At 39.9% G+C, this 27,313-nt stretch overlaps 1 protein-coding gene across 4 annotated transcripts in view; it reads right to left on the minus strand.

Moving 5' to 3' along the window:
* Positions 1-3,866: 3,866 nt before the first annotated feature.
* The window catches only part of LOC136857679 (nucleolar pre-ribosomal-associated protein 1), a 404,999-nt gene continuing 381,552 nt past the window's right edge, over positions 3,867-27,313 (minus strand). For all 4 annotated transcript variants that reach the window (XM_067136526.2, XM_067136527.2, XM_067136525.2 and 1 more), the window contains 4 exons: positions 12,891-13,117; positions 5,384-5,668; positions 5,017-5,155; positions 3,867-4,768 (listed from right to left, as the gene is read on the minus strand). In XM_067136526.2, coding sequence (XP_066992627.2) covers positions 4,280-4,768; positions 5,017-5,155; positions 5,384-5,668; positions 12,891-13,117 — 1,140 coding nt within the window. In that variant the 3' untranslated portion in view covers positions 3,867-4,279. The remainder of the gene's footprint in view (positions 4,769-5,016; positions 5,156-5,383; positions 5,669-12,890; positions 13,118-27,313) is intronic.

Genomic DNA, 27,313 nt, shown 5'->3' on the forward strand with positions numbered 1-27,313 from the left:
TGCAGGGACTACAGTGGTCCATAGCTTTATTAATTTCCATTTAGCAGCGGTATACTGGTCTCCAGGAAACAACAAGTTCAGTGTTTACTTGGTGGCCTCTGTGGAGTACCAAGACCTGACGGAAAATTCGGCACAGGAGAGCGGCCAAGGTGGGGATATTGGGGGTTACAACCGTCCTCGAAAGTTGGATTTTAGATTGTAAACTGAACATACCATTCGCTGAGGAATTGTTGACCTCGATCATATTGTTCTTATTTTGTATTTTAATGTAAGATTTTGTAGTGTACTGCAGTCTGAATATCAACATAATTCAATTGTACCAGTGTCCTTATAATGACAAGTCTTGCATGCACGCAAGACACACACACAAGCACCTTCATTGTGTTCTATCATTTTGTAACTATAACCCCTCCCAACAGCCGATCCTGGCTACGCTACTGATTCGGAAGGACCCCTTTGGCTCTCAAAGTGTTTTGTTATATAATAATAAGTATAAATGGTCCACTTAGCCAATACATTTCGACTTACTTGCAACTTACCGTTGCCAAAACATCAGTAAAGGAACACAGTACATGTTTTAGCTTCTTTAGGCCATCTTCAGCTGCTTTGAAATGTCAAAAATAAAAAAGTAAAATTATGAAACTTCGCATGCTATGAATAAAATTTACATTCTTATAAAAACATAGGAATAAAATCATGTGAATTAAAACATTACATATGAAAGAGTCATCCCTTATTATATGAATATAAAACAATATTGTGGTCTTCAAAAACCATTCATCTTGATAGGTATATGGCGAGCTAATTTCTAAGGCAATATTCTTATTCATTAAAAATTGTTTTTTCATACAGTATATTGGCAGCCAAAAATTTCTGAATTTAAAGATGTTGAAATATGTCAAATGTAATGCCAGCCAAATAGGAGTGTTGCAGTTTAAACTGCCATCAAATCTCCTTAGGAGGTATGTAGTTTTCAATAGCTCTGTATTTGCATCACAAATGCTGGCGAAGCTATTACATGCAAAGTGATTTGTGGCATGCCTCAAGGTCAACCCCAGAGGTAATAAACTTTCTGCAGGGACTGTAGTGGTCTGTAGCATAAGTCTATTTATTTAGCAGGGGTTTTCTGGCCTCCAGGAAACAACAAGTTCAGTGTTTACTCAGCAGTTCCAGTGGACCGCTGTAGCCTGAGAGGAAATGTGGTCGGCTGTCCTAATTAATTGCTCTGGTGCTCAACACATAAGTATTTGTAGTATCCTTGGCAATATTTATTCATTAATAGGCTTTTGCCGTATTTACTCCCCAATAACTTCAAAAATAGGGGAGGTTATAATAGGAGAAAATTTCACAAATATACGAGGGTGCATCAAATATAAACGGAATTTAAAATTAGCGGCTTAGGTAGCGAACAGAAATTGGTGGGGCTTTGAGAGGATGCTTGGTTTAGGGGTCTCGATTTGTCACACAATGCAGAGTGACCGCTCGCTTCAACATGCCATGAGCAAGCAAGAGGTACACACATTTGCTGCACAGTGCATCATCAAGAAAGAAGCCACCAAAGCTTCAGAAATTTTAAGGCGGCTCCATTCACAGTTTGGGGAAGCGACCCTTTCAAAAACCCAGGGATATGAATGGCACAAACAATTTTTGGCAGGACGGGAAGCAGTGGGAAATGAGCCCCACCAAAGAAGACCATGGACAAGCATCACTGCAGACAACATTTGTGTTGTATGTGATGTTATTGATGAAGATCGGCGCACAAACATTTCCGAAATTGCTTTACTCATAAGCATAAGTTATGGAAGTGTTTGAGCCATCATCAATGATGAAATCAACCTTCGGAAAATATCTGCCAGATGGGTTCCTCGTATCCCCACCTAGGAACAGAAAAATTTGTGCCAGGAAGTTTGATTTACAGCACTGCCAATGTCTCTTGCTCCTCTAATCCACACCAGAACTTAAAAGTCCTCATTTTTATATCTCCATTTCTTCACATTGCAGAAGGAGATGTGTTTTTTTTTTTTGCTTCCAATATTTTGTCCTTGTGGTTACGCCAAAAACGAATTGTGCATGGCTTCGATTCATATTTACGGCTCGCTCTTCTCACTTCACTATCTGCAGCACTTTCGAACACATTCAACTTGATGGATGCTGTAAAACTTGTTCTCTTGCTCATTTCCATTCCTACTTGTGTACTGGATGCTTCCTAATTATTACACACTGGAAGTGCATTGAAAAATTTAGGGTAAGGTGACAAAGTCACCAAGGCCTAGGTTAGGCCAATGCACAGGTGGTGCAGGAATGAGCATTTTACCATTTACCATTAACTGGAATGTTGCTGCCTTGTTGGCCAAAAATTAAGGTGTGTGTTATACGTGAGTGGGTGTTACTAGTTGCTTTACGTCGCACCGACACAGATAGGTCTTATGGCGACGATGGGATAGGAAAGGGCTAGGAGTAGGAAGGAAGCGGCCGTGGCCTTAACTAAGGTACTGTGTAGAGATGGGAAGAATGCAAGAGTGAGGAATGTGGCCTGCAACCACGAACTTCCTGTTCTGCCCAGACAGATCGGCTCTTATCTGCTCTTATCTGCTACACAAAAACATTGACTCACACTTCGTAGTTTGCTGGATTACAACTGACAAGAGCGAAGAGCTGCCAGTAGAAGACAATGTAAAGTCGTCTGGGTAGTAGCGGAGTTGCTATAGTAACCATTGCGTCACTGGCTCTGCTGGTGAAAACCCCTTCGCCCCGTTCCTCACCGGGCGCGTGCATTCTTCTGATCTCCCAACAATACAGCCCCAGCATTTGCCTGGTGTGAAAATGGGAAACCACGGAAAACCATTTTCAGGGCTGCCGACAGTGGGGTTCGAACCTACTATCTCCCGAATACTGGATACTGGCCGCACTTAAGCGATTGCAGCTATCGAGCTCGGTAGTGGGTGTTACAGGTGAGTAAATACAGTATTCATTTATGAATGTGAAGTGTTAGTGATCTTTGGTATTGAGAAATATTAATAAAACAAACACAAGTTCAGGAAGCACCAAAGTCAATATGTCACATCTGTAGGCAGCATAAGAATATTAGGAAAAAAGCATTTTGCCAGAGGTATGAAAAGAATGTTTAAAAGAAGTATTCTCTGCAACCATCTTGTGTGACAATAGCAACCAAGAAATGGAAGTTGATTCTACATTTAAAAAATTAGTACATTTCTTCATGTAACTAGATTTTATGTTGTAAATTTGTTTTGAAGTTTTGTAATTGTTTGCATCTTTTGTAATCTTGTTTGTAGCTTATTTATTCCTCAAATATATCAAGAAAGCTATTGTAAGTTGCTTTTATCCTGCATTATTCTTTCCCCATCAAAATCGTAGAAATTGAAATGTAATTCATGATTGCAGTGTAAAAGCTGCGGCATGCCCAGTCATTTGAAAGAAAAAAAGGTGCACCCACCAGAGAGATAATATGGAAAGTATTAATTCACAAGGATGAGAAAATCTATTCAGTATGTTAGAGAGAAGTAAATCAGCTTTAGTTTTTATACACATTCAGTAGACACGAGGCCCTGCAGACGGTAGGGACAAACTCTCACCATTTACAAAACAAGAAAGCTGTTGTGAAGTGAAGTTCTGTGCTACACTTGATAGCAATAACAAACATGTACTTTGATACAGCTGTCATAATACCACTTCTGTCAGCAATGAGAATAAACTGAAATGATGTGTGTGAAAATTTTAGTCCTATTTTGGTCAGAGATTAATTTTAAGCTGAAGTTCGATGATATGCCACAATGCAAGGGGAAAAGAGATCTTTTAGATTAAATCAATTTTTTAGAAATGGTACGGCTTGTGTCAGCACATCCATCTATATCATTATATACATTACTTTATTGTGATATACACAGGACAATACGAATTCCATTTTTAAAAATTGTATAATTTAAGCAGTTCTGAAATGTGATAACTCATGAACATGAACATACTACAATTTTCAGAGTATAAGAAGTAAAGTCAACATTATCCACCACACTACACACAGTTTTCTATACAACGTAGATGTCGCCGACCCTTGTCGGAGGATCTGCCTTACAAGGGCTACAACACAAAATTATTATACAGGAAAAGCACATGGTTTTATCACAGTGGTTCAGCTTATACCATACAAGTTTTTGATAAAAGGTTTCAAAATCTATCCCCCCTCACTTTGGTCATGTTTGTCCCGACTATATGCGTTGCTTTAAGTTCCTCCTCATAATGAATATAATTCAACAAAATGTATTTACTTATTATTTAATGCAGCCATAACAACTTTTCTCAAAACACCAGTAGCAGAATCCTCTTCTCTTCTGTTAGTAACAGTGTACTTACAACCAAAACGAAGCAAATATTCACAGTCTTCAGCAACTCCTATGACAGTCTTACCAAGTGCAACCAGTGCCTCAAGGTGATAAGATTTTAATGAACTGAAAGACTGAGTAGCCAAAATACATTTAAAGTAACAGCACAGGTCCACTTCAGATAATGAAGAAGGAATAAGAGGCAATAATAAGAGAAGAAGAGAGATCACTAGATGGTTGTGTGCTGTTGCTGAAGATTTTTGTATTAAACTTAGTATGTTTATAACAGCACTGATAAGTTGAACACTTACTGGAGATACTAAATTGCTAATACAATGGTGTAACCAAGGAAGAAGACCATGGTTCAATACAAGCTGTGAAGATGCACTGGGTAAACTGAGAGCACGCTCCAATACTTGTAAGATGAGAACCTGGATCAGATTAAACATAAGCAGTACAGTAAAACGAAAAATAATAATTTAGAAGTAAGTACACAATACAAAGTAAATAATGTGTTCATCAACATCTTAGAAACTATAAATGTGTTTTGATTTCATTTCCTTACTTTATTAACCTATTCCAAAAATAACAGGAGAACAAATAAATATGAAGCAATACTAACTGTACAGAAGAAACTGTGTTATAGAATCTAACATAAGCAATAATATTGGATATTTACCTTTGTGTCAGAGTCCACTAGAACAGATGAATATAGGTCCATAATCAACTTGAACAGAGCATGCCGGAAACTCACTTCAACATCTTGTTTATTATGGAAACCATCTCGAATCACTTTGAGGATCCATATTCGATAAAGCCTGAAATAGTGTTGTAACCTTTCATTATTAACCCCTTTTTAATTCAAGCTATAGTTTACAGTAAAACTTTGTTTTTTATACCTAAACGAGGTTCTTGATGAAGCTCACTAAAAAAATGTGCAATATTAAACAAGACAGATTGGATACAGTTGATAGAAGTTGCCCTGTAGGATGATATACATACAATATTTTCCTTATTCAGGAATAATATTTACTCTGGCTCATTACCTGAAGTCAACATGGTCATTGCGGAGAAGTGGAAGGAGCTCTGGTACTGTCCGCAAGTCTAGTGCAGGTTTTGCTAAGATGAAGTCATGCAATGGTAAATATAAAGAGTGTAAGGGTTGAGACATGATGAGGGATGCTCGTGCCAGGAATGTTGCTGCTATGCTTGGCAACTGAGGCACAACACTGTCACTAGCATCGGCACCATCCTCCTCCTCCATAAGCTGGGATACTCCGCTACGTATTGCTGAGATAAACTGCAAGAGTAGACGCTCCTCCTTGCCAGACCTGGAAATTACAAAAGCATGATGTAGATATTATAAAACATACATGATTACAATAAGATGACAAATAATAATTTTGTGCAGCTACTTCTAGCCACCGCCTTTGCTGGCAGGACCTAGTGTTTACAGTTTAGAGTGTCTTCTGGTATAGGCTAGAGCAATTTTGTTACTTTCATAGATCTGTCTCTGTCTTATCCTTGGCTTTGACAATGTGAAAGTGACTGAGGTATGAGCGATGCTAGTAATGCCAATCCTTATGCAGCCAGTCCCTGCTATGAATGGTGTGAAAATGTTGCTCATAGGGTCGGTTGGTGTATGCATTTCAGTGGGCTTGGAAGACTGATATGTAATAGCAACTCTGGCTCGGTGAGGAAAGCAACAGGAAACTACCTCACTCCTCATTTCCCTAGTGTGCCTCTTCAGTGATGCGTAGGCCTTCTATGATAGCTATTGGCAGAGCTGTTGAGGATCCCACCAGTGGCATCGCTGACGGACTGAACATACATACATCTAGCCAAGTGCAGCCCTTGTAACGGAGACCCTCCGATGAGGTTGGGCAGCATCTGCCATGCATAGGTAACTGCGTGTTATTGTGGTGGAGGATAGTGTTATGTGTGGCGTGTGAGTTGCAGGGATGTTGCTGACAGCACAAACGCCCAGCCCCCGGGCCAATGGAATTAACCAATGAAGGTTCAAATCCCTGACCCGGCTGGTAATCAAACCCGAGACCCTCTGAACTGAAGGCCAGTACGCTGGCCATTCAGCCAACAAGTCGGACAGATGACTGATGATTATGTTTGAAGGGCATTAAAACATACATCTTCAGCTGTTTATTATTTTTTTTTTTGCTAGTGGCTTTACGTTGCACCGACACGGATAGGTCTGATGGCGCCGATGGGATAGGAAAGGCCTAGGAATTGAAAGGAAGAGGCCGTTTCCTTAATTAAGTTACAGCCCCATCATTTGCCTGGTGTGAAAATGGGAAACCACAGAAAACCATCTTCAGGGCTGCCGACAGTGGGATTCGAACCCACCATCTCCTGGATGCAAGCTCACAGCCACGCGCTCCTAACTGCACGGCCAACTTGCCCGGTTTCAGCTCTGTTAACTAGGATAAGCAATGAGACATTAACCCAATGTGGGTCATGGTACAATATATTACACCATGTGGGAATTCTATCTTTTTGAGCAACGATTCAAAGACATACGTTATCTGCCATCTATTGCAACTTGCGCTTGTTCATATTCTCATGGGAAGTTCTGTAAACTTAGTTTTTGGATGTGAATGTCTACGGCTTCTGGGAATCAACTGCTAGCTGATGAACATGACCGCTCACACTCATGCTGATTAGTACTAGATAGTGAGAAAGTTTTAATAATTTTGACGAATGATACAAGCGAGGATTCTGACCTTTCCCAAGCAGATGAAGAAGTTTATGATGACTTCCTTCCTGAACATATAATCAAGGGTAAAGGAATAAGCGAGAGGGACTAAGAAGAAATACAATCACCATCTGTAAACTTGCATCGTGTACAGTTTATGAAGAATAATAATCTAGGAATTCCTCTCTCAGCCTGAGTACAAAAATGGACTGATGTACACTAGTGTCCAAAAGTTGAGCATAAGTTACGAGTAAGAAGGGCAACAGGAAATAGACCGTAAATCGTACGTCATATGCACCTACCAACCTTAGGTGTTCACTCTGTACAGGAAAGGAGTGTTCCTTGCTTTGACTAGCAGCGTAACTGCATGGTAAACACAGCCAGTGCCTGCGCCTCATATGTCCTCAGTCATGTTTGCCCTGTTATAGTGTGTGGAGTGTAGCCTCGTGGTGAACGTGACTACATAATGGCACGACGACGCCACTTGAGCCCCATTTTGCAGGGTACAATGCTCGGCCACCTGGAAGCAGGCCAGACACAGACCAAAGTCGCTATATCCTTGAATGTGCCACAAAGTGTCGTTTCCAGGTTTTGCAGACAATTTCGAGACACAGGAGATGTTAGTCACAGGCCAGTACCAGGCCTTAACCGCCCGACGAAATCGGAGTGCACCTGCAAGACAATTGTCGGCGGAGCTTGCAGCCGTCTCAGGGGTTGCCGTTTCCTGGCAAACTGTGTACCGGAGACTCAGAACAACAGGGCTGTTTGCCTGACGTCCAGTGGTGTGCATCCCGCGCATAGAGACGGGCCCGTTTACTGTGGAGCCGTCAACATTGAAACTGGACCATGAACGAATGGAGGCATGTGCTCTTCACAGATGAATCCTGCTTCAGTTTGCAGAACGATTCCCATCGCACATTAATCTGGCAAGAACCGGGTAGCCGATACAATCACAGGAACGTAGTGGAATGGGACCAGTATGGTGGTGGTGGCGTCATGGTGTGGGGAGGCCCTACGGACGTGCACATCTTCATGGGGGGTCCGAGAAACACTGTTAACGCTTGGAGATACAGGGATGAGTGTACCTTAGCTATCAGAATCTTTCTGACTCTGTTTTTATGGACAAGTTGTGTGACATATGGTGTGCGATTCAGCTTCCGTTTGTTCAGCAATCCGTCTGACATTCCTATCAGGCAGTATGGCCTTGTTTAGTGATTATGCTTAACTTACTTAACTTTTGGACACTGGTGTATTTATTTCTGTGAGTATTCTGCAGATAGCGCCCTATATCGTTGCTAATTTCATTATTTAATTCTTATTCCAGTTACAAAGACCACCATTTTTAACCTTATAAATACATGAAATGTGTAAATAAAACATCATTTCAAGTTATCTTCAGGAACAACATTTTTCTGCCTAAAATCCAAGGTCTAGTGATGACCACTGTCAGACTCTGATTCAGTCTCTCAACAAATTACTCAACGCATTTAATAAAAGATATAATGAAATAGGCCAACTTCAATCGCTTATCCAGATATTTGCTTCGCCAGTTTCAACTGATGTTAACTCCAATCGGAGTTAATCGACCTGCAGCGACAGCTTTCTCTTACAGAAATGGAGAGTGGCACTTAATGTACTTCATTTTTATTCAATTGTTCAGCAAGACCTATTTCCACATCTACATTGGCAAGCAGCTAGGATAATGAGCATCTTTAGTTCCACGTATTTGTGAACAGACTTTCTCTGCCCTGAAAGTAAGTAAAAATACGCACAGTTCACTCTTGTTGGATGATCACTTAAACCTTTTCATTCAGCTGGATTTTTCTGGATAAATTATCCCCAATATTACCGCACAGAAACAAAAGACACACTAAATACCTGGCAAGGTTTTCACAGGAAAACACCAACATCTGGAGAAATTTTAACGAACATATTACTAGCAGCAGTGAACACTAGACAAATTATCACTATGACCCTTCAATCAGCCAACAGGATGTTATACTACCAATGAAGCCAATTAATATGGATACAGCACCAAGTCCAGATCGAGTACTAATGCGAGTGAAAAAGGTTGCATCAATCTTAGCACTGATTTTTGCTTTCATAGGGCTAGAACCATTCTGATCCACAAAGGTAGCGATGAAACACACATGGGAAACTGGAGGTCAATAACAATTTGTTAGGTTTTTTTTTTTTTTTTTTTTTGGCTAGGGGCTTTACGTCGCACCGACACAGATAGGTCTTATGGCGACGATGGGATAGGAAAGGCCTAGGAGTTGGAAGGAAGCGGCCGTGGCCTTAATTAAGGTACAGCCCCAGCATTTGCCTGGTGTGAAAATGGGAAACCACGGAAAACCATTTTCAGGGCTGCCGATAGTGGGATTCGAACCTACTATCTCCCGGATGCAAGCTCACAGCCGCGTGCCTCTACGCGCACGGCCAACTCGCCCGGTTTGTTAGGTATTAAGAAGAATTTTTGACTGAATACTGACTTAAGATTACGGAGCTATGTAAGTTTCCACAGAAATCCGTGAGGTTTCTCTTCTTGTCCTGGAACATATATGAATGTAACAATTCTGGACAGTATCTTAAGAACTACAAAATTAAGAAAAGATGTGACCACAGTATTTCTAGACATCACTAAGGCGTTTGATATGTTATGCCATCTCCATACTGAGAAAACATTAGACCATTTACCGTAGATTACCGTCCAAACTAAAGCAAATAATAGTTCAATTGCAAGCAGTTAACTCAAATTTTATAGAAGCAAATGGGGAACAGACTGCAATGATCCAACTTAGAAGAGCAGTCATGCAAGGTGTGCAACTTTCAAAAGCTCTACACAACTTTTCCATGGACTTCATATTGGATGAACTTTCGGAAGAGTCGGTCCCCTCTGATATGGGTTATCGGCTTTTTTCGGGACTTCAGAAGCTAACCTTCATGAGGTTTGCAGATGACACTGTTATAATAGCCAATGGCCAAGAACACGCCGCTGTACTAACCGGTATGGCCAATGAGGCATTTAGAGAAATTGGGCTTCAGCTAAATCCATCTAAATCAATGGCTATAAATATTGTAAAGGGAAAGTTTTCTTATGGCCCTTTGGTAACTGAAGAGAGCATTTTTACTATCTGACACCTTGAACCAGACAAAAATACTGAATCTTTGGGAGTCAACTTTCGCGACAAAATTATTTTTGATCAACAAAAAGTTATAAATGATCTAAAATGCAATCTCGACAATTTAGCAAAGAATCCTCTGTTAAAAGAGCAAAAGTTCTTGGCTGTAAATCAGTTCAATGACCTACTCTTATATACCCTTTGCAGAACGCTAAAACATCTAAAACCGGGCAAGTTGGCCGTGTGCGTAGAGGCGCGCGGCTGTGAGCTTGCATCCGGGAGATAGTAGGTTCGAATCCCACTATCGGCAGCCCTGAAGATGGTTTTCCGTGGTTTCCCATTTTCACACCAGGCAAATGCTGGGGCTGTACCTTAATTAAGGCCATGGCCGCTTCCTTCCAACTCCTAGGCCTTTCCCATCCCATCGCCGCCATAAGACCTATCTGTGTCGGTGCGACGTAAAGCCCCTAGCAAAAAAAAAAAACACACTAAAATTTTGCAGTCCTCCTTAATTTATGTCGACAAGATCGTTAGAAGCAAAATCAAAGAAATTTTTCTGTTACCTTCAGGCCAGAGAGTTCTCTATACTCTGCAAGGAAAATGAAGGGAGTTGGGCTGTGGAAGGCAGAATGGGAGGCACAACTTCAACATCTTAACATTTACCAGAGAGAGCTGGTAATAAGTACATAATTATCATTGCACAATCTGGTAGAAGAGAGAAAACTGTGTGTTTGGAGACTTGACCTAAGAAATGCAGATAACACTCAACTCGAAGAACTTAGCGCAAGAACGTTAAAAGAAATGCTAAGGAAAAGAAAAAGAAAAAAAAAAAAAAGAGCGAGAGTATAGCAAATGGTGTTCATTAAGAACTCACGGTAAAGGAGCCATTCTCTATCAGGACTACACACTGGCTAACCGGTGGATCGACACCCTAAATGGACTCTCTGGATCAGAGTGGAAAGACGCGCTGAAAATGCAATACAACGGGGTTCCTGTCTGGGCCCTTCCTGGACGCAGCCGGGTTGGAGTCCACTGCAGACACTGCAGTGAGACTGAAACCCTAGCTCATGTTCTCAGTTCATGTCCATGGGGGGACTTGCTTAGGAAAGTTAGGCACAACAGAACAAGATCTAGAAATGCAGCAGTATTCTCCTAGAAAGGTTACGAGATACAAGAAGAGGTGGCATGCTGCTAACAGTGGGAGCAACCGTTGAAAATAGACATAATTGCAATTGACTGAGAAAAAGACTGCATATATTCCGGACTCCACCATTAATGATGTGAGGTCGGCTCCAGTCAGCCAGCAGAGGTAGACGCGGAGAAGCGAGCCATCTGTGAACTATCAGCTACTTCAAAGAATCATACAACATCTCCTGCATAGGGTAGTAGGACTTTTTATCGGAGCAAGAGGAACCATATTAAAATTCTTAGTTGATTTTTTCAAAAGTGTGGGAATTCTAAGAGTCTATAGTGTGATTTAGCCATCCTGGCCATTAAAGATTCCATCCAAATTGTTAGAAATCACCTCTGTAGTACTGCATATAAGAAGGATTAACTCTAGAAAACTCTTCATGGTTGAACATACATTCAATACTTGAGTGTTATGGTACACTTTGTCAGATATAGGCAGCCCTATAATTGTAAGAAATATAACTAAATAAATAAATATATTGTCGAGTTACAATAATGAGTTACAACCTCAAATATTTTTGCACTGTATGCAATGAATTACACTGTCAGGTCTGTATCATCCTGCTACTGTATGTAACATTTGATGGTACTACCTGTGAATGTCTGGCAGAGGGTCAAGCGGCTGTTACAAAACTGGACACTTGACTCAGACCCATATCTACGTATAGGCAGTGGCTTAACTACTGAAAAATCTGGCAATTTTCAACAAGAGTAGTTCTTAATTTTATGAAGTCATATATGAAGGAGAAATCTCATTCAAAGAGATTTTATATTAACACAAAAAGGGGGGAGAGAGTTCAATAAGAGACATAAACAAAAATAAGACAGCTGGGATGATTATGAGCAGAAAATCTGAAAAAATTCATTTCCAAATTGGTACTGACAATACAGACACCATCACCAATGTCAAATACCTACATCTCTTCCAACAACACCATCACACATGAAATTGAAAATAGAATACAGCAGCATCATAATTCTACCAATCTGTTCATCACCTGTCAAATAGGTCTTTTCCCCTGGCCTCCAAAGTTACACTATATAAATCTCAAGTACCAATCTTGACTTACAGACATGAAGGAGCTACCATGACAGCAACAGACAACAGTGAACTTCAACAAACTAAAATGAAGTTCCTGTGATCTTGTTTACAGAAAACCGGATGAGGAAATCTGCCAACAACTTGATTTGAGAAGGAGTTTGTTGGACACAACAGAACTGGGTGGACAGAAGTGGTATGGTCATTTCAAGAGAATGATCAGAATTATCCAGGAAAAAAGACCATGAGGAAGCCATTGAGACTTTTGGGGAAAACATAACTGGAGAGCCTTGGCCAAGAGAGGATGCCAACAAAAACCAGAATAGCAAATACGGTTGCACTGAACAAATCAGAAGAGGTTAATTTATACCAGTACCTGGCTTTCTGGAGTGGAGAAATGATGGAGATGATGATAAAGTTTATCCTCTTTATGTAATGAAATTGGTTTCCTTTCCCAATGGAAATAATTTAAATACTGTAAAATGACATACCTGCCAGCCTCTAACTGGTCATGGTAGCGTGCCAGCACATGACCTCCAGCAGCACGAAGATCAGGACAGTTACTCGCAAGAGCACAGATAGTCAGAGCCAGGGCACCACAATGGTTTACCTTATGTGTATATACCACTGACTCTGGAGCAAGAAGGTGGCTAAATAGGGGTAAGATGAAGGCTGGATCATATACATCTCGGCGATCAGGAAACATGTTCTCCAATTTCTACAAACATCAATAAAAATAATATTCATAATATGGCTTATAATGTACAATAAAACAAGAACAGTTAATAAATTTTACAGCAGAACCATTCAGTTTACACCAACAACAATGAAGGTAAATATTGTAAATACACAAAAGCAAATCATAAAATTTTATCAGAGAAAATAATTAGTAAGTAGAAGGTCCATGAGCATATCTAAAATTTAGACAGGACTAACAGAAATTCCTACTTGGTAACTCATACGATTCAGTAAAAGTCTCTGTCACTAAAGTAAAATTAATTCTTTTTGCTAGTGGCTTTACGTCGCACCGACATAGATAGGTCTTATGGCGAAGATGGGATAGGAAAGGCCTAGGAGTTGGACGGAAGCGGCCATAGCCTTAATTAAGGTACAGCCCCAGCATTTGCTTGGTGTAAAAATGAGAAACCATGGAAAACCATTTTCAGGGCTGCCGACAGTGGGATTCGAACCCACAATCTCCTGGATGCAAGCTCACAGCCGCGCGCCCCTAATCACACCGCCAACTCGCCCGGTAAAGTAAAATGTACCATTATTCTCAACATGTTACAAATGCTATGACAACCTAAAAATCTGTCTGCTTACATAATTCCTTTACTGAACCTAATCCCTGGATCATTACAATGCCAATCTTAAATCAACCTTTTCCAATCATTCTTGTCCTCTTTGCTGCTCACTGTAGCTGATTTTTTTTTCAAACTGTCCACTGTTAGAATTATAAAATATCTGTATTATGCACATATTTCTGCTTAGGTTGGACTAAACTCCATGCAATGTTCTCCTCTTCATAGTTGTCAGCAAATGTCTGCAGGTCTGTTCACCTCAGTCTTACATCTCCTAACATAATTCCCTGGACCATATACACACTAGCTGTTGTGATGCACTATCTAGACTTTACATCTGAAATAGCCCTCATAGAATGTATTACCACGAATTCTTGCATCTAACTGTAGCAGACAACTTTCCACATCATCATCATCATCATCATCCTAAACCATCTCCAGTTTCCCGGGAAGGTATATGAGCCTCCTCCATCTCATCCTGTCCTTGTACCATTCTTCCTCCACCAACTTGTCCCAATCATGACCTCTCAGCAGTACATCGCTCTTAAGTAAATCTATCCATTTCCTTCGTGGCCTTCCCACGGGTCGTCTTCCTTCTACCTTTCTGTCAAATTCCTTCCTTGCAGTTCTGTTTACTGGCATCCTCTTCATGTGACCAAACCACTTCAGTCTTGATATCTGAATCTTATTGAGGAGAGAATCATCTATTCCTACTTCTTCTCTAATTTTCTCATTCCTAATCTTGTCTTTCCTGGTTTTCTGGATCATAGTGCGTAGGAATTTCATTTCAGCTGCCTGAAGTTTGGAATTATCTCTATTGGTCAGTGTTGTGGTTTCGAGACTGTATGTAAGGATTGGTGTATAATAGGACTTGTACAATATCATTATTGTTTTCATGGGTATTTGCTCATCCCACAGCAGGTGTCTTACCTGGTGGTAAAATTGTGCTGCCTTATTGATTCGATTGTTCACCTCATGTTTTGCTAGGTTGTCATTTGATATAACGCTACAAAGTATTTGAAAACTGGAACGCTGTCCAGTTGAGCTTCATTTAACATGACTATTGCCCCATACACTTTCATCACCACCGTCTTGGTCTTGCTGATGTTTAAACCATATTTCTTAAACTCCTCATTCCAGCTTTGTATTCTCTCTCCCAATTCCTCTTCTGAGTCACTCCAGATCGCAACATCATCTGCAAATGATACCTTTTTGCTAGTTGCTTTACGTCGCACCGACACAGATAGGTCGTATGGCGACGATGGGACTGGAAAGACCTAGGAATGGGAAGGAAGCTGCCGTGGCCTTAATTAAGGTACAGCCCGAGCATTTGCCTGGTGTGAAAATGGGAAACCACGGAAAACCATCTTCAGGGCTGCCGACAGTGGGGTTTGAACCCACTTTCTCCCGGATGCAAGCTCACAGCTGCCTGCTCCTAATCGCGCGGCCATCTCGCCCAATCCACATGATACCAAGATGATGCCTGTTCTTTAAAGGGGCCTAACATCTAGGTCATTGGCTCAGGAGAGAAAGAAAACAGAACTGGAAAAAAAATGATGAATGAAAAATATTGGAGAGAGTGAGTGAAGTGGAACCAAATCTACCTCAACCCAACTGTTTTTGAATAGGAAGGAACTATGATATCATCATTGGCTTTAACTTGTTTCTGAGTAATTAACTTCTTCCAATACATTCACTTCTGTCTGTGGATGTACTTTCAATGATTGAATAGACCAATTCTAACATGGAATAAGCATCCACACAGATTTGCACAGAATTGTTGGAGGAGGGCATAGTTGTGCTGCACTGAGGTTTTGTGCTTCTCTCCTGGCGTCTATGATATAGACAAGCACATTTAACACATTGGTGCCAGAATTGTTGGAGGAGGGCATAGTTGTGCTGCACTGAGTTTTTGTGCTTCTCTCCTGGCCTCTATGATATAGACAAGTGCATTTAACACATTGGTGTCAGAGTTGCCAATTTAGTCACTGTGTGGCTAGATCTGTTCATTTTGAATATTACGGCAAGTTAGCCACAAATTTATGAAAAAGTCATTAGTGGCATTTTGGCCACTTTCTTTTCCTATGTTGGCCATATCTAGCCATATTTAGTTTGGATGTTTTTATTGTGATTTTCAATTTAGTTACAGATTTTAAAACTGGTAGTTGGACATTTTATGAAACATTAATGATCATGAAAGTAATTAAAACATTACTGTTTTACAAATAATTACCAAAATCCCAATTCAACTTTTCTTACATGTTTGTCTTACTTGACTGCATAGCATATCTTGGTTATTCAGCTGAGAATGAAATGAAAAATTTCAATTTGTCACATGACACCAAAGAAAAATTTAAGTATTAAGTGAGTAAATTTGACAAAAAACTTTAGAGAAATTCAAAATCGGCTGCCCAACGACATAAAAATTTTCAGAGAAATGTCGGAATGAATGGAGTCTTGAAAACAGTTCAAGAGCCTATTACAGACTTAGCTTTAGGATTTGAAAGAAGTATTGATAAAATTGAAAATCAGTGGAGGAATCTAATTTTTTGTAAGTGGGCAAATAGTTTCTCCATGACTGCATTCTGGCTGGAATTTATTTAGTATAAAATTCTTCCGGTAGAAAATCCCTATTATAACTGGCCTGATTGCCTTCTGGCCATGACTTTGCCTCATTCAAAGCTATTTTACATCTGAGATCCCATCAGAAGTACTTGAATTTGTTGGAGCAAGTCCCGTTATCAGAAAACATCAATAGACACCACAAGCGGAAGGAGTGTAGTTGAAGAGGGATGAGAATGATGATGTATTTATATATGTTACACGAGTTCAGTATAATTTAAAACAAACTGTGTGTTTATTTTTCTCTTCCCTCAACTGTTACAGTACATTTAATAAAAATGTCAGTGTGTGTGTGTGTGTGGATCTTACATCCATGTGATTTACATCCATGTACAGTATATAGAGACTAATTGCAAACTACTCCAAATATTTAGTCATTTATGCCCATTTTGACAATCAGTTTTAGCTACTTTTTGTCGTCAGTGTTGGGAACACTGATTGGTATACCAAACGGTTGACAGTTACAGAACTTAAACAATACTGTTCTCTAAATCTACACGCAAGTTATCACTTCCAGCTTTACTCTTCTGAAACACTATGGTAATAAAAGTATTCATATGATTTAATAATTGAATCTTCAAGTTTGAATGTTATCCAACATCAGGGCTTAATTATCATCAATTCCCTGCAACAGCAAGCCGAGTGCAGGTGTTTACGAGCCTCTCCTACTTCGTCCTGTCCCTCAACAGTTGATGATGTATTTTTGTTGCCAATTTATATAATGTTTTACAAGGTCTTTCAAAATTTGTTTTTTTTTCCAACTGTTGGAATTTGATTTTAATTATTATTATTATTATTATTATTATTTTGTAAAATTAAAACCTGTTTGATTCTTTTCTATTCAATTCCATACTCCTCCCAACCAAACTGACCATATACCTTTTAAGACATTGTGGATAAACACTGCCTACCTTACACTTCAACATTCCGCCTTCATCCCTGAATTTTGGTTCAATATTTTTGCTGACTTTAGGTTCATGTGTGGAAGTTATTTTATTGGTTAAGAATGGTAAAAAGAACATTTTATTTAACTTAATATGAAGAACATGGCTTGGTTGGTCTCTAGGAGGCAATGAAAGCTATGCTTTTAAGGCCCCAGAATGCATAGTAGCGATGTGTGCGAATGACACCTGGAACAGCGAGAATCTGTTCTACAAGTGATTAATCTCATTAATGTCAGAATCTGTTCATCGACGATGTCACTAGTGTGCGCACTGAGTTGCACTTATATAAGCAAGGTAAATTCAAACATTACGAGGAGAGGTGTGTACATTAGGGACCATTAGCCCATTTAGATGAAATGTCTTACTGGTTGTTATGAGTGAATTATGCTACAAAATTATAATTTAAATTATTAACTTGGAAACAACATTACACACCTCAACATTGAATGAAGGACTGAACAGTTTTATTTATGCTTATGTTTTGCATCCTAATGTAATTTTAAAATGTCACTTGGAAGTTGTCTGAGGAAGTAAGTTATTATACAAACCGCTTTACGTTGCACCAACACAGATAGGTCTTATGGCAACAATAGGATAGGAAAGGGCTAGGAGTGGGAAGGGAGTGGCCATGGTCTTAATTAAGGTATAGCATTTGCCTGGTGTGAAAGTGGGAAGCCACGGAAAACCATCTTCAGGGCTGTCAACAGTGGGGTTAGAACTCTACTATATCCCGGATGCAAGCTCACAGCTGCGCACCCCAACCACATGGCCATCTCGCCCGGTGAGGGCATCTTCAGTCTTGAGGCCTATCACTTGTATGTCCTAACTGATTTTGTTCAGTAAAACATTTTATACCAGTACTAAGTAAATATTACTTAGTGCCTTATGATTTTGTTGTCATCACCATTAAAACAATAGGCAAGGTTAGCTCCAAATCTATGTACAAAACAATTTTACCACAATTAGTTAATTAAGAAGTTGCTTTACGTCGCACAGACACAGATAGGTCTTATGGCGACGATGGGGGAAAGAAAGGGCTAAGAGTGGGAAGAAAGCGGCCATGGCCTTAAGTAAGGTTCAGCCTCAACATTTGCCTGGTGTGAAAATGGGAAACCATGGAAAACTATCTTCAGGGTTGCCGACAGTGCAGTTCAAACGCACTATCTCCCGAATACTGGATACTGAACACACTTAAGTGACTGCAACTATCGAGCTCGGTACCACAATTAGTAGTAACAATTTATTTTGTTGAAGATGGTTTTCCGGGGTTTCATAATTTCACACCAGGCAAATGCTGGGGCTGTACCTAAATCAACGCCATGGACTCTTCTTTCCTACTCCTAGCTCTTTTCTATCCCGTCCTTGCCATAAGACCTATCTGTGTTGGTGCGACATAAAGTAAATTAAAAAATAAATGTATTTTGTATAAATGGTGGTATTATACATTATAAGTTTTGATTTACTGACAATCCACAACTTGCTTTGATGCAACAGAGAACCAACATACTGATCAAATGACAATCGCATTAGAATATATAGCTTGAGGACAGTCCAGTGAGAGCAGATATGCCTCTGTTAAAACAAACAAATTACAGAATACATATATGCCCCATGTGTTTACACTTATACATCATAGAAAAGACTACATGTTCCTCAGAATCAGTTCTGAAATTTGGTACTAGATTTCCCAGGAATATGAAATAGATTCTTTGTGATTTCATTCGTAATCAATCAATGACTTTACAAAGGTGAAAAAATGAGTGTATCCTCCTAATTCAATACATCATATATTCCATCATGAGACGGAGTAATGAAATTCAAACATGTTTCGGCTTGTTTGAGCCATCTTCAGTGAAAGAAAAAAAGGGGGAGGGGGGTTGAAATAATTTACATAATACAAGCTAATAAATGCCAAAAAACATAATGAAGGAACAATTGAAAAACAAAAGAGCCTAGACAGAAACAAAATTAGCAAAATATACAATATTTACATCATCATGTGGAGTAAAAAAACAATTCGCTGCGATAAAATTCAGTGAAACAGGGGTTAATACAAAACATAACTGAAACTAAAAACCTAAGAAGAAAAGAAATGAAAACAAATGATACAGATGGAAATGAACAATATGTGCAATAGTGAGGTTGCGGACCTCTTAGTTTACAAAATATTGATTTTGTAACAATACAAAACCGAATGAAATCACTGTGTCAAAAATTCAGGCAGAAAATCTATCTTTGTAGAAACCCATCACATCAAATTGGCTAGGAGGGGAGCGGGAGCGAACAAGTTGGGGAAACCAAGCCTGACATAACGTGCAGGCGAAAAGCCTTTGTAAAGTGAAAACCGTCAATACGAAATGATTCTAATATCTTGTAATCAATCAATGAGGCATAATTTCCATAAAAATTGGCACTAATTGTGTGCTGCTAGTGCTTCTTTCCTGGCCTTTCCTCACAGATTCCAGGACCCTCCCCTTCCTTGAGTTTCACATGCAACCTGCATAATTTGATGCTAAACCGAACTGTCTTTGCTCGTCTTTCAGAGAGTGTGGACGTGCAACATACAGTACAACAGACATTCTCAAATTATAGTTCAGTTTGACAGACCTAAACATACAGTAGACATGATAATAAGCTTTTGGGCATTTGCCGTGTTGGAAAACAAGGTGAAATTCTTTGTTTCGCAAAGAACTTTGCTTTGCGTCTTCATAAGAAAATCTGATCTATTCACAAGCAAGATTTCTCTAATAATCAAGTTTTGAATTTAAGGATGGTTTACTGTTACTCGATAGTAAGTGGCACTTTCATTCGTCACTAGATGTCTCACTGTGCGCTAGCTTTCCAAGCACCAATTTAGATGTTTCTTGTTCCATCGTATGTGTTCACGAAGTAAACAGCAAGTTCATCAGATGAATCAGAGATGAATGCAGTAGAGGAAATAATAAATCGAAATAAAATGAATTGAAAGATAAAATAAAGTGCAACATAAGAGAAACAGGATAGAATAAAGCTGAAGATGGAAAAAAAAAGAAAAAACAAGTCTGAGTCAGGAGAGTGGAGGGGGTGGGGGGCAGAAAGAACATGTAAACAATGAGGTTGAAGACTGTTGCGAGCTGTTTCTGCTTACCTCACAAAAAAAAAAAATTCTCCCCTTCGAATTGGTGCTCTTTTCTCTGTCTGCTGTTACGAACTGTCGGCTTCCCGGCTGCTTGTACTACTGCTGTCACTGCTCGCCTGCATGGCGCATCCACTCTGACGTCACGCCTATAGTATGTTCTCGATCTACCCCGCTGGCATATATATATGGCCTTGTGTCGTTCATTCGGCAGGTCAGTTGTGGTATAACCTTGTTAAAGACAGTGGGAGCTGGAACTCTGTACACGGCTGGACCGTGTCCATTTTACTTGTAAACTTCGTGCTGGACTTCTGTCAAGGGTGAGCAGACACTGTTTCTTTCTATCATTTAACGTGCGCTACCTTGCTGTCCTTGGGCTTCGCCGTAGTAACGAAAATTGAACTTTGGTCCCTTCAGGACACATCTGAGTATTCGTGCAGCACAAATGTTCTGCCTTTTGGACATTTATATTCCTAAAATGTGGTGTAAATGGTGTACTGGACAGCTGATCTAAAATTCTAGCCCATACACATTCCTACCTTCTGAGATGAACTTTTGCATTGCGTCTGTTAGTGCTGGGGACTTGGCGGCTTGATCCTTATCCTATCCCATTCCTCCGTTTCTTATTTCCTTGTTTTCTTTTCTTATCCCATCTATCTGTTAACTTTGCGTAAAAATGGTGCTTGCTCAAAAGATGTGGTCTGCTAATTTAATTTGTATGTTCATCGGTTAGCTTCAATTTTATTATCGCCTCTGCGCATGCATGTGTGTTTTAATCCCTTCTGGGATCACTTGTTAGAATTCCTATTTTTTTTCTCTAATCTACCAAAAGGATCACTCCCTGGATTGAAGATTGGTTTATTTCTATTCTGAATCTCTAGAATTGTTTGGCATGAGGTTACATTTTTTGATGTCCTATTGTAAACATTGTATCAATTTGAGAGCTTTATCTAGCAAGTGTATGACACTACCAACTTTGTATTCTACTGGCACGACCCTGAAACTTTATTTGATGTACCTCCCTTCTAGCGTATTGTGTAATATAATGCAAAGAAACTGATTTCAGAATCTATGGGTTCCCTCCCCCTTTATCTCTTTCCCCTAATTGAAGTGTCGGACATATGTCCAAAGGTTGTAGTGATTGGTGCTTAGGAATTCGATTATGACGATGTAATCAAATTTTGTATCACCTACGTGTTTTAAAATCAAACTTAATGCTTTTATTACGCCATATGCTGGTTCATACTATTTGTTCTGATGTAAAGATAATTTGTTACCCCTTTGAGATTGGTATAATATATTTGTTATTTTCAAACTTGTTTTCCAAAATTCTCTTTCACGAGTTCCTTTCCCCTATTACTTCTGTTTTCACGTGTACCTACCACGGCAATTCTCTTGGGTTGCGGCCCTTTAACTTCTTTATGCACATGTATGGAGCTCTGAATTGCACTGTTTACGGTAATGTTGACACGATGTATTGAACTGTTTATATTCTCATGTTGCACGCTTCTCGGCACTCTGCGCACTTGTGTACTGTCAGTTCCGAGTACTTTGATATCTTGTTGTCTAGTATCCCGATCAAGGGCACTCTCCTAAAAACAAATCTCAATTACAACGCTATTTCTAGCAAGTTGATAGTAAGCAAAGACACTATCAAGTACAAAGAGCGTTACAAGACATGGGTGTGAAAAGAAGTAAGAATAACACAGTAAGAGGTGTATACAGGTTATGCAAGTATGACGTTTTAGCATATAGCCCAGAGTAAACCATCTAGTGATGAGGAGAGCACAAACGAAACGAAATAACAACAGCGAAAGGACAGGGAAGGGAACTACCTAAGTAAATCCTTAATGGCTGGCAACCATGTATCACTTAATTGATAGCCAGTGTGTCTGTTGAAATTGTTAGGATTTTTATGTATTTCCATAGTTTCTGGTATAATCTTAGACCTGTAGTGTTTTTTTGTTTTTTTTGCTAGCGGCTTGACGTCACACCGACACAGATAGGTCTTATGGCGACGATGGGAGAGGAAAGGCCTAGGAGTTGGAAGGAAGCGGCCGTGCCTCGTCCGCCAAACCCGTATATATACATTTTGGTGCAGTGTGTACTTCACCGATCTTACAAATTAACGTGACATAGTGTCATGCTTTGAGATTCCGTGGAAATGCTCAAGGAAGTTCTGTACGGTAGATGTACCACTCCATTTCGCGTTTTTTGAAAGCGATCTGGTTTTATTTCAGCTTCGTTGGAGTGGAACATCTTTTCCGCTTACGTGTAGCCATAATGGCGTCTTGAAGTATACATTGTCATCTCTTGTTGACCCATGCATTCGGCCCATTCTTCTAAATTTTGGCCATTTGTGTCAGTCTCTTTTAAAACTGGCATCTGCTCTTGAAAGAACTAGCTGTTTACTATGATGAGAACCACCTGAAACCCAATCCGAAGAAAACTCAGGTATGTGCATTCCATCTGCGCAACAAGCAAGCAAGAAAGGAGTTGAATCTAACCTGGAAAGGACACAAATTAAACCATTGTGATCAACCCAAATATCTAGGGGTAAAGTTGGACCGTGCCCTAACTTATAAACAGCACTGTATAGATACCAAACAGAAGGCATGCAGCAGGAATAATCTCATTCGCAAACTCACACACACAACATGGGGAGCACAGCCTAATGTCCTCCGTACATCTGCCCTTGCCCTCTGTTTCTCTGCTGCAGAGTATGCTGCTCCAGTCTGGAGGAATTCCGCTCATACAAATCAAGAGAATGTTGCCCTCCATGAGACAGGTCGCATTGTTACAGGCTGCTTACGACCAACTATTGTTAATAATCTTTCCACTTATGGGAGTAGCACCTCCAGATGTTAGCAGACAATTTGCAGCAGAGATTGAGAAGAAGAAGCAAGAAACAGATCCAAGACATCCAATGTTTGGACTTCACGCTCACCCATCAAGATTGAAATCGAGGAAGAGCTTCCTACAAACAACAACGTCAATCCCATCATCAGCCGATATCGGCGAAAGGAATTCTGGAGAAGGAAGTCGCCTGTAGGATTATGGGACGTGAAAGAGAAGCCAGCTGCAGGACAGCATCTTCAGTATGGACATTGGAAGACACTTAACAGAGTGACATGTTGTAAAACCAACCTGAAAAGGTGGTGATCAAGATTTGTGCGAGTGTGGTGAAAAGCAAGATCATGGATACCTTCTCATCTGTAGAAATCTGCCTAAACCATGTAGTATGAAGGATTTGGTGGAAGCCAATGAATGTGCCATCTCGACAGTTGAATACTGGAGAAACAAAGTGTAAAAAGAGTAGTTCTAAATATACTGTAGTGATTTCGGACACGGATAAATAAATAAAATCTCTTGTTGATGAAGAAATTGAGTGTTTCCTCATAAACAGTGATTCTGGAGTGCTATATTTTGATAATGAAGATGGAGAATAAGTGGCGATATTGAACTACAAGAAAGTGCGAGACAAAGTAGTAATGATGAATCTCATGCGAAATTGTCACCCCTTCCTCAGAAAAATTACTTTTTCCCCAAATGTAAATGATTTTGATAATATCGGTTCTTGGACCAACAATTTTATATTATATTTCAGTAATAGTATCGCCGAGTGGATTAGCCTCGCATATTAACATGCTACACCTATGGAGCCAAGCTCTGCACTCGCCAGGCGAGTGGGTTCAAACCCCACCGTCAGCTGTCCCGAGATTTTTTTATTTCTTTCCTTTTGCACTCGCAAGCAAATGCCGGGACAGTTCCTATTCACAAACCACAGCTGATTCCTTCCACTTCATTACCCAGTTTCATTCACCATCATTCATTTCATATTTATTATCTTCTCAACTGAGGTTTGCATTGGGAAGGGCATCCGGCCGTACAAATATGGTGTGAAATATAATCTCACTTCATGCCCGACCCCTTATTGGGCTGCGGGGCTAAGGGGATGATATGCATTTCATTAACTGTATCAGTAAACATGTATCTGTGAAAGTGTTTCTTCCTTAAAAAAACCCAGCCCAGAGGGCTCGCCTGGTCATCAAAACTCGGCAGTGAAAAGGTTAAAGAACTTATATCATGTACTCTGGTGCAAAGTGGAATAACTAGAAATTTAAAGAAATTTTGTGTTCATAGGTTATCTGAACTGAATTGACCTTCCATGTTTGCAACACTTCTTACTTATCCCGCCAACTTGGGATCTCAACCAATAGAAAATTTTGTGTATTTATTTTTCTGCCAATCATAGGCTTCTTGTAACTTTCCGACTGTCCAATAAAAATGAGAGGGTGTGTCTGGTTTTAGTCCAGAGCCTTTATGAACCTTCCTCTCGGGTATAAAAGCTGACGGCTTTTGGAGCTAACTTGTCTTATTGATAGTCGTGCTATTGAGTGTGTGTGTTAAGAGAGGAGGCTGAACATCAGATAAGGTGTCCGGCTCCATGGCTAAATGGTTAGCGTGCTGGCCTTTGGTCACAGGGGTCCCGGGTTCGATTCCCGGCAGGGTCGGGAATTTTAACCTTAATTGGTTAATTTCGCTGGCACGGGGGCTGGCTGTATGTGTCGTCTTCATCATCATTTCATCCTCATTACGACGCGCAGGTCACCTACGGGTGTCAAATCAAAAAAAAAAAAAGACCTGCATCTGGCGAGCCGAACATGTCCTCGGACACTCCCGGCACTAAAAGCCATACGCCATTTCATTTCATCAGATAAGGTAACGGCCACCAGTTTCTAACTCGGTAGTTATCTCCGCAAGCCGACTCGAGAGGAAGGTTCCTATCTTTAACTATGTAACAGTCAATTTCGTAACATGTAAACATCTCTTTCTTCTCATGTAAAACTTCAAGTAAGTCATAAGTACTTAAACTGAAAACGGAGGATAGAGAGTGCGTTACCCTCTCGAATTCCCCTTCAATTAATCTTGAGGCGAGTATGATTTTGTAACCGTATTCGCTTGTACACTGTAACTTAACTTGTCAATCTAGTCACCTCAGTAGTGTGGGATTAGCCTCTGCATTGTCGGGCCGCAAGTCCAAGTAGGGTTTTAACCTTTGATTTCAAGGAGGGCAAGTGTACGCCTCCATATATTTTTGTGTTTAGGCCAGTAATTTAACCTGTTCTTTTTCACGAAGGCCTGGTAGTATAGGCACCCAATACCCCTGTATTATTTCTTAAAATACAACTGCTACAGTCTTGTTAAATGTAGGTTGTGCCTAGTGAGGCCAGATATTGTAAAGTTTATTGAGCAAATGTAAAAGTTAAAGGTTGCCTTGAGAAGGCTGTAAAAGTTTGGGAGTACAGTCTCCTTGGTAAAATTTATAGAGCATAGAGGTTCTTTGTAATGAAATAGATATTTGTGTGGTGTCTTTGGAAGGCCATGACTTGTAACCTTACGAGCAAAGTGCTCTTGAAAATTTTGATTTAGAATTTCCTTTGAAACAAATTGGGAGATTCGTCTCCTTGCCTATCTAACTAAGCACAACATTAGAGATGTTGGAACCTTTGTAAATTATGAGCTTGAAGCTCAAATTGTAACGTATCAATTCTTGGTTTTTCTGCTTTTCTGTTTTGTACAAACTAACTCTGTATCTGAAATCTTGTTGTTTGTTAAAATTTAATATCTGAAAAAGAAATATAACTTTTATTTTAAAGTTTTAAATTAATCTTTGACTATCATAGACAGACCCATTCCCACCAGCACCTTCTTTCACCTCTGCATTCCACAGAATACCCCGGAAAAGGAACAAAGAAAATTCTATATAGGCCTATGTAAGTACATCCATACACACATACACAGTATTACCCCGCTTTTACGTTCCTGCATTTTGTCTTTCCTATGTTTACAACAATTTTTGTCGGTCCCCTCAGATACTCTATGCCCACATTGTACTAAAATCCTAAAATTTATGTTTGTAACATTTTATGCTTCCTACTAATCTATAATGCTTTGAGTAACCATGGCATGATGGCCAAACCAGATAACACACACTTTACAACACATGGGTGAAACTAACCGATTACAAACATCACGGGAAGCTACGCAAACTGCATGACAACTCTGACGTGCAGGTTGCCTACTTGACAAATTTGGGCAAAACACATGACAATTCTGATGAGTGGGTTGCCTACCCGACTTTATTATTAACATGGATGTGTTTTTGGGCAGGGGGGTCTATCTGAAATTAGTGTGGACAAAAAACTGACACCATAACCAGGCAACCAGTGTATGTCATATGGATGGAAGATCAATGCAATTTTGGTGGACGGAAAGGCATGTTTTTGGAAAATGAGCGTAAGGAGGCGAATACTCTTGGTATTGAAAATTTCAATGCATCCGATGGCTGGATTGACTGATTTAAGGCATAACATTACCTATAAAACTTTTTGTGGGGAATCAAATGTAGTTACTGATGAAACTGTGCAAGAGTGGATCAATGGAAGATTGCAGGATCTGACCAACAAGTACGAACCAAGGAACATTTTTAACCTACACAAAACTGGGCTGTTTTTCAGTGTGTTGCCCAGCAAGGCTTTTTCATTCAAAGGGGATAAATGCCCTGGTGGTAAACACCGCAATGACCTTCATTGCTTCAAGAATGTGCGATTATTACCAACTGCCTGTGATGCCAACTACAAAGCTTGGATGACCTCAGATATTTTTCTACATCAGTTAACTGCTCTTGATTCAAAATGGGCGTGCAAAATAGAAAGATCCTTCTTTTCATCAACCGTTGTCCTGTACATCCTGTGAATGTTAATTTGAGGAATGTACAGTTAGAATTTCTGCCTGCTTAGGAGGAAAAGGAGACTCCTTGGTAGAACAATAGGATAGTAACAGGATATAGCAGATAGTGAGAAAAGGAAGAATAATGACTGAACATATGCAATTTTTGTAATATTGGTAAGATAATGGCGAGTACGAGT

This window comes from Anabrus simplex, chromosome 1, assembly GCF_040414725.1.
Source record: "Anabrus simplex isolate iqAnaSimp1 chromosome 1, ASM4041472v1, whole genome shotgun sequence".
In the NCBI taxonomy this organism is placed as follows: Eukaryota; Metazoa; Arthropoda; class Insecta; order Orthoptera; family Tettigoniidae; genus Anabrus; species Anabrus simplex.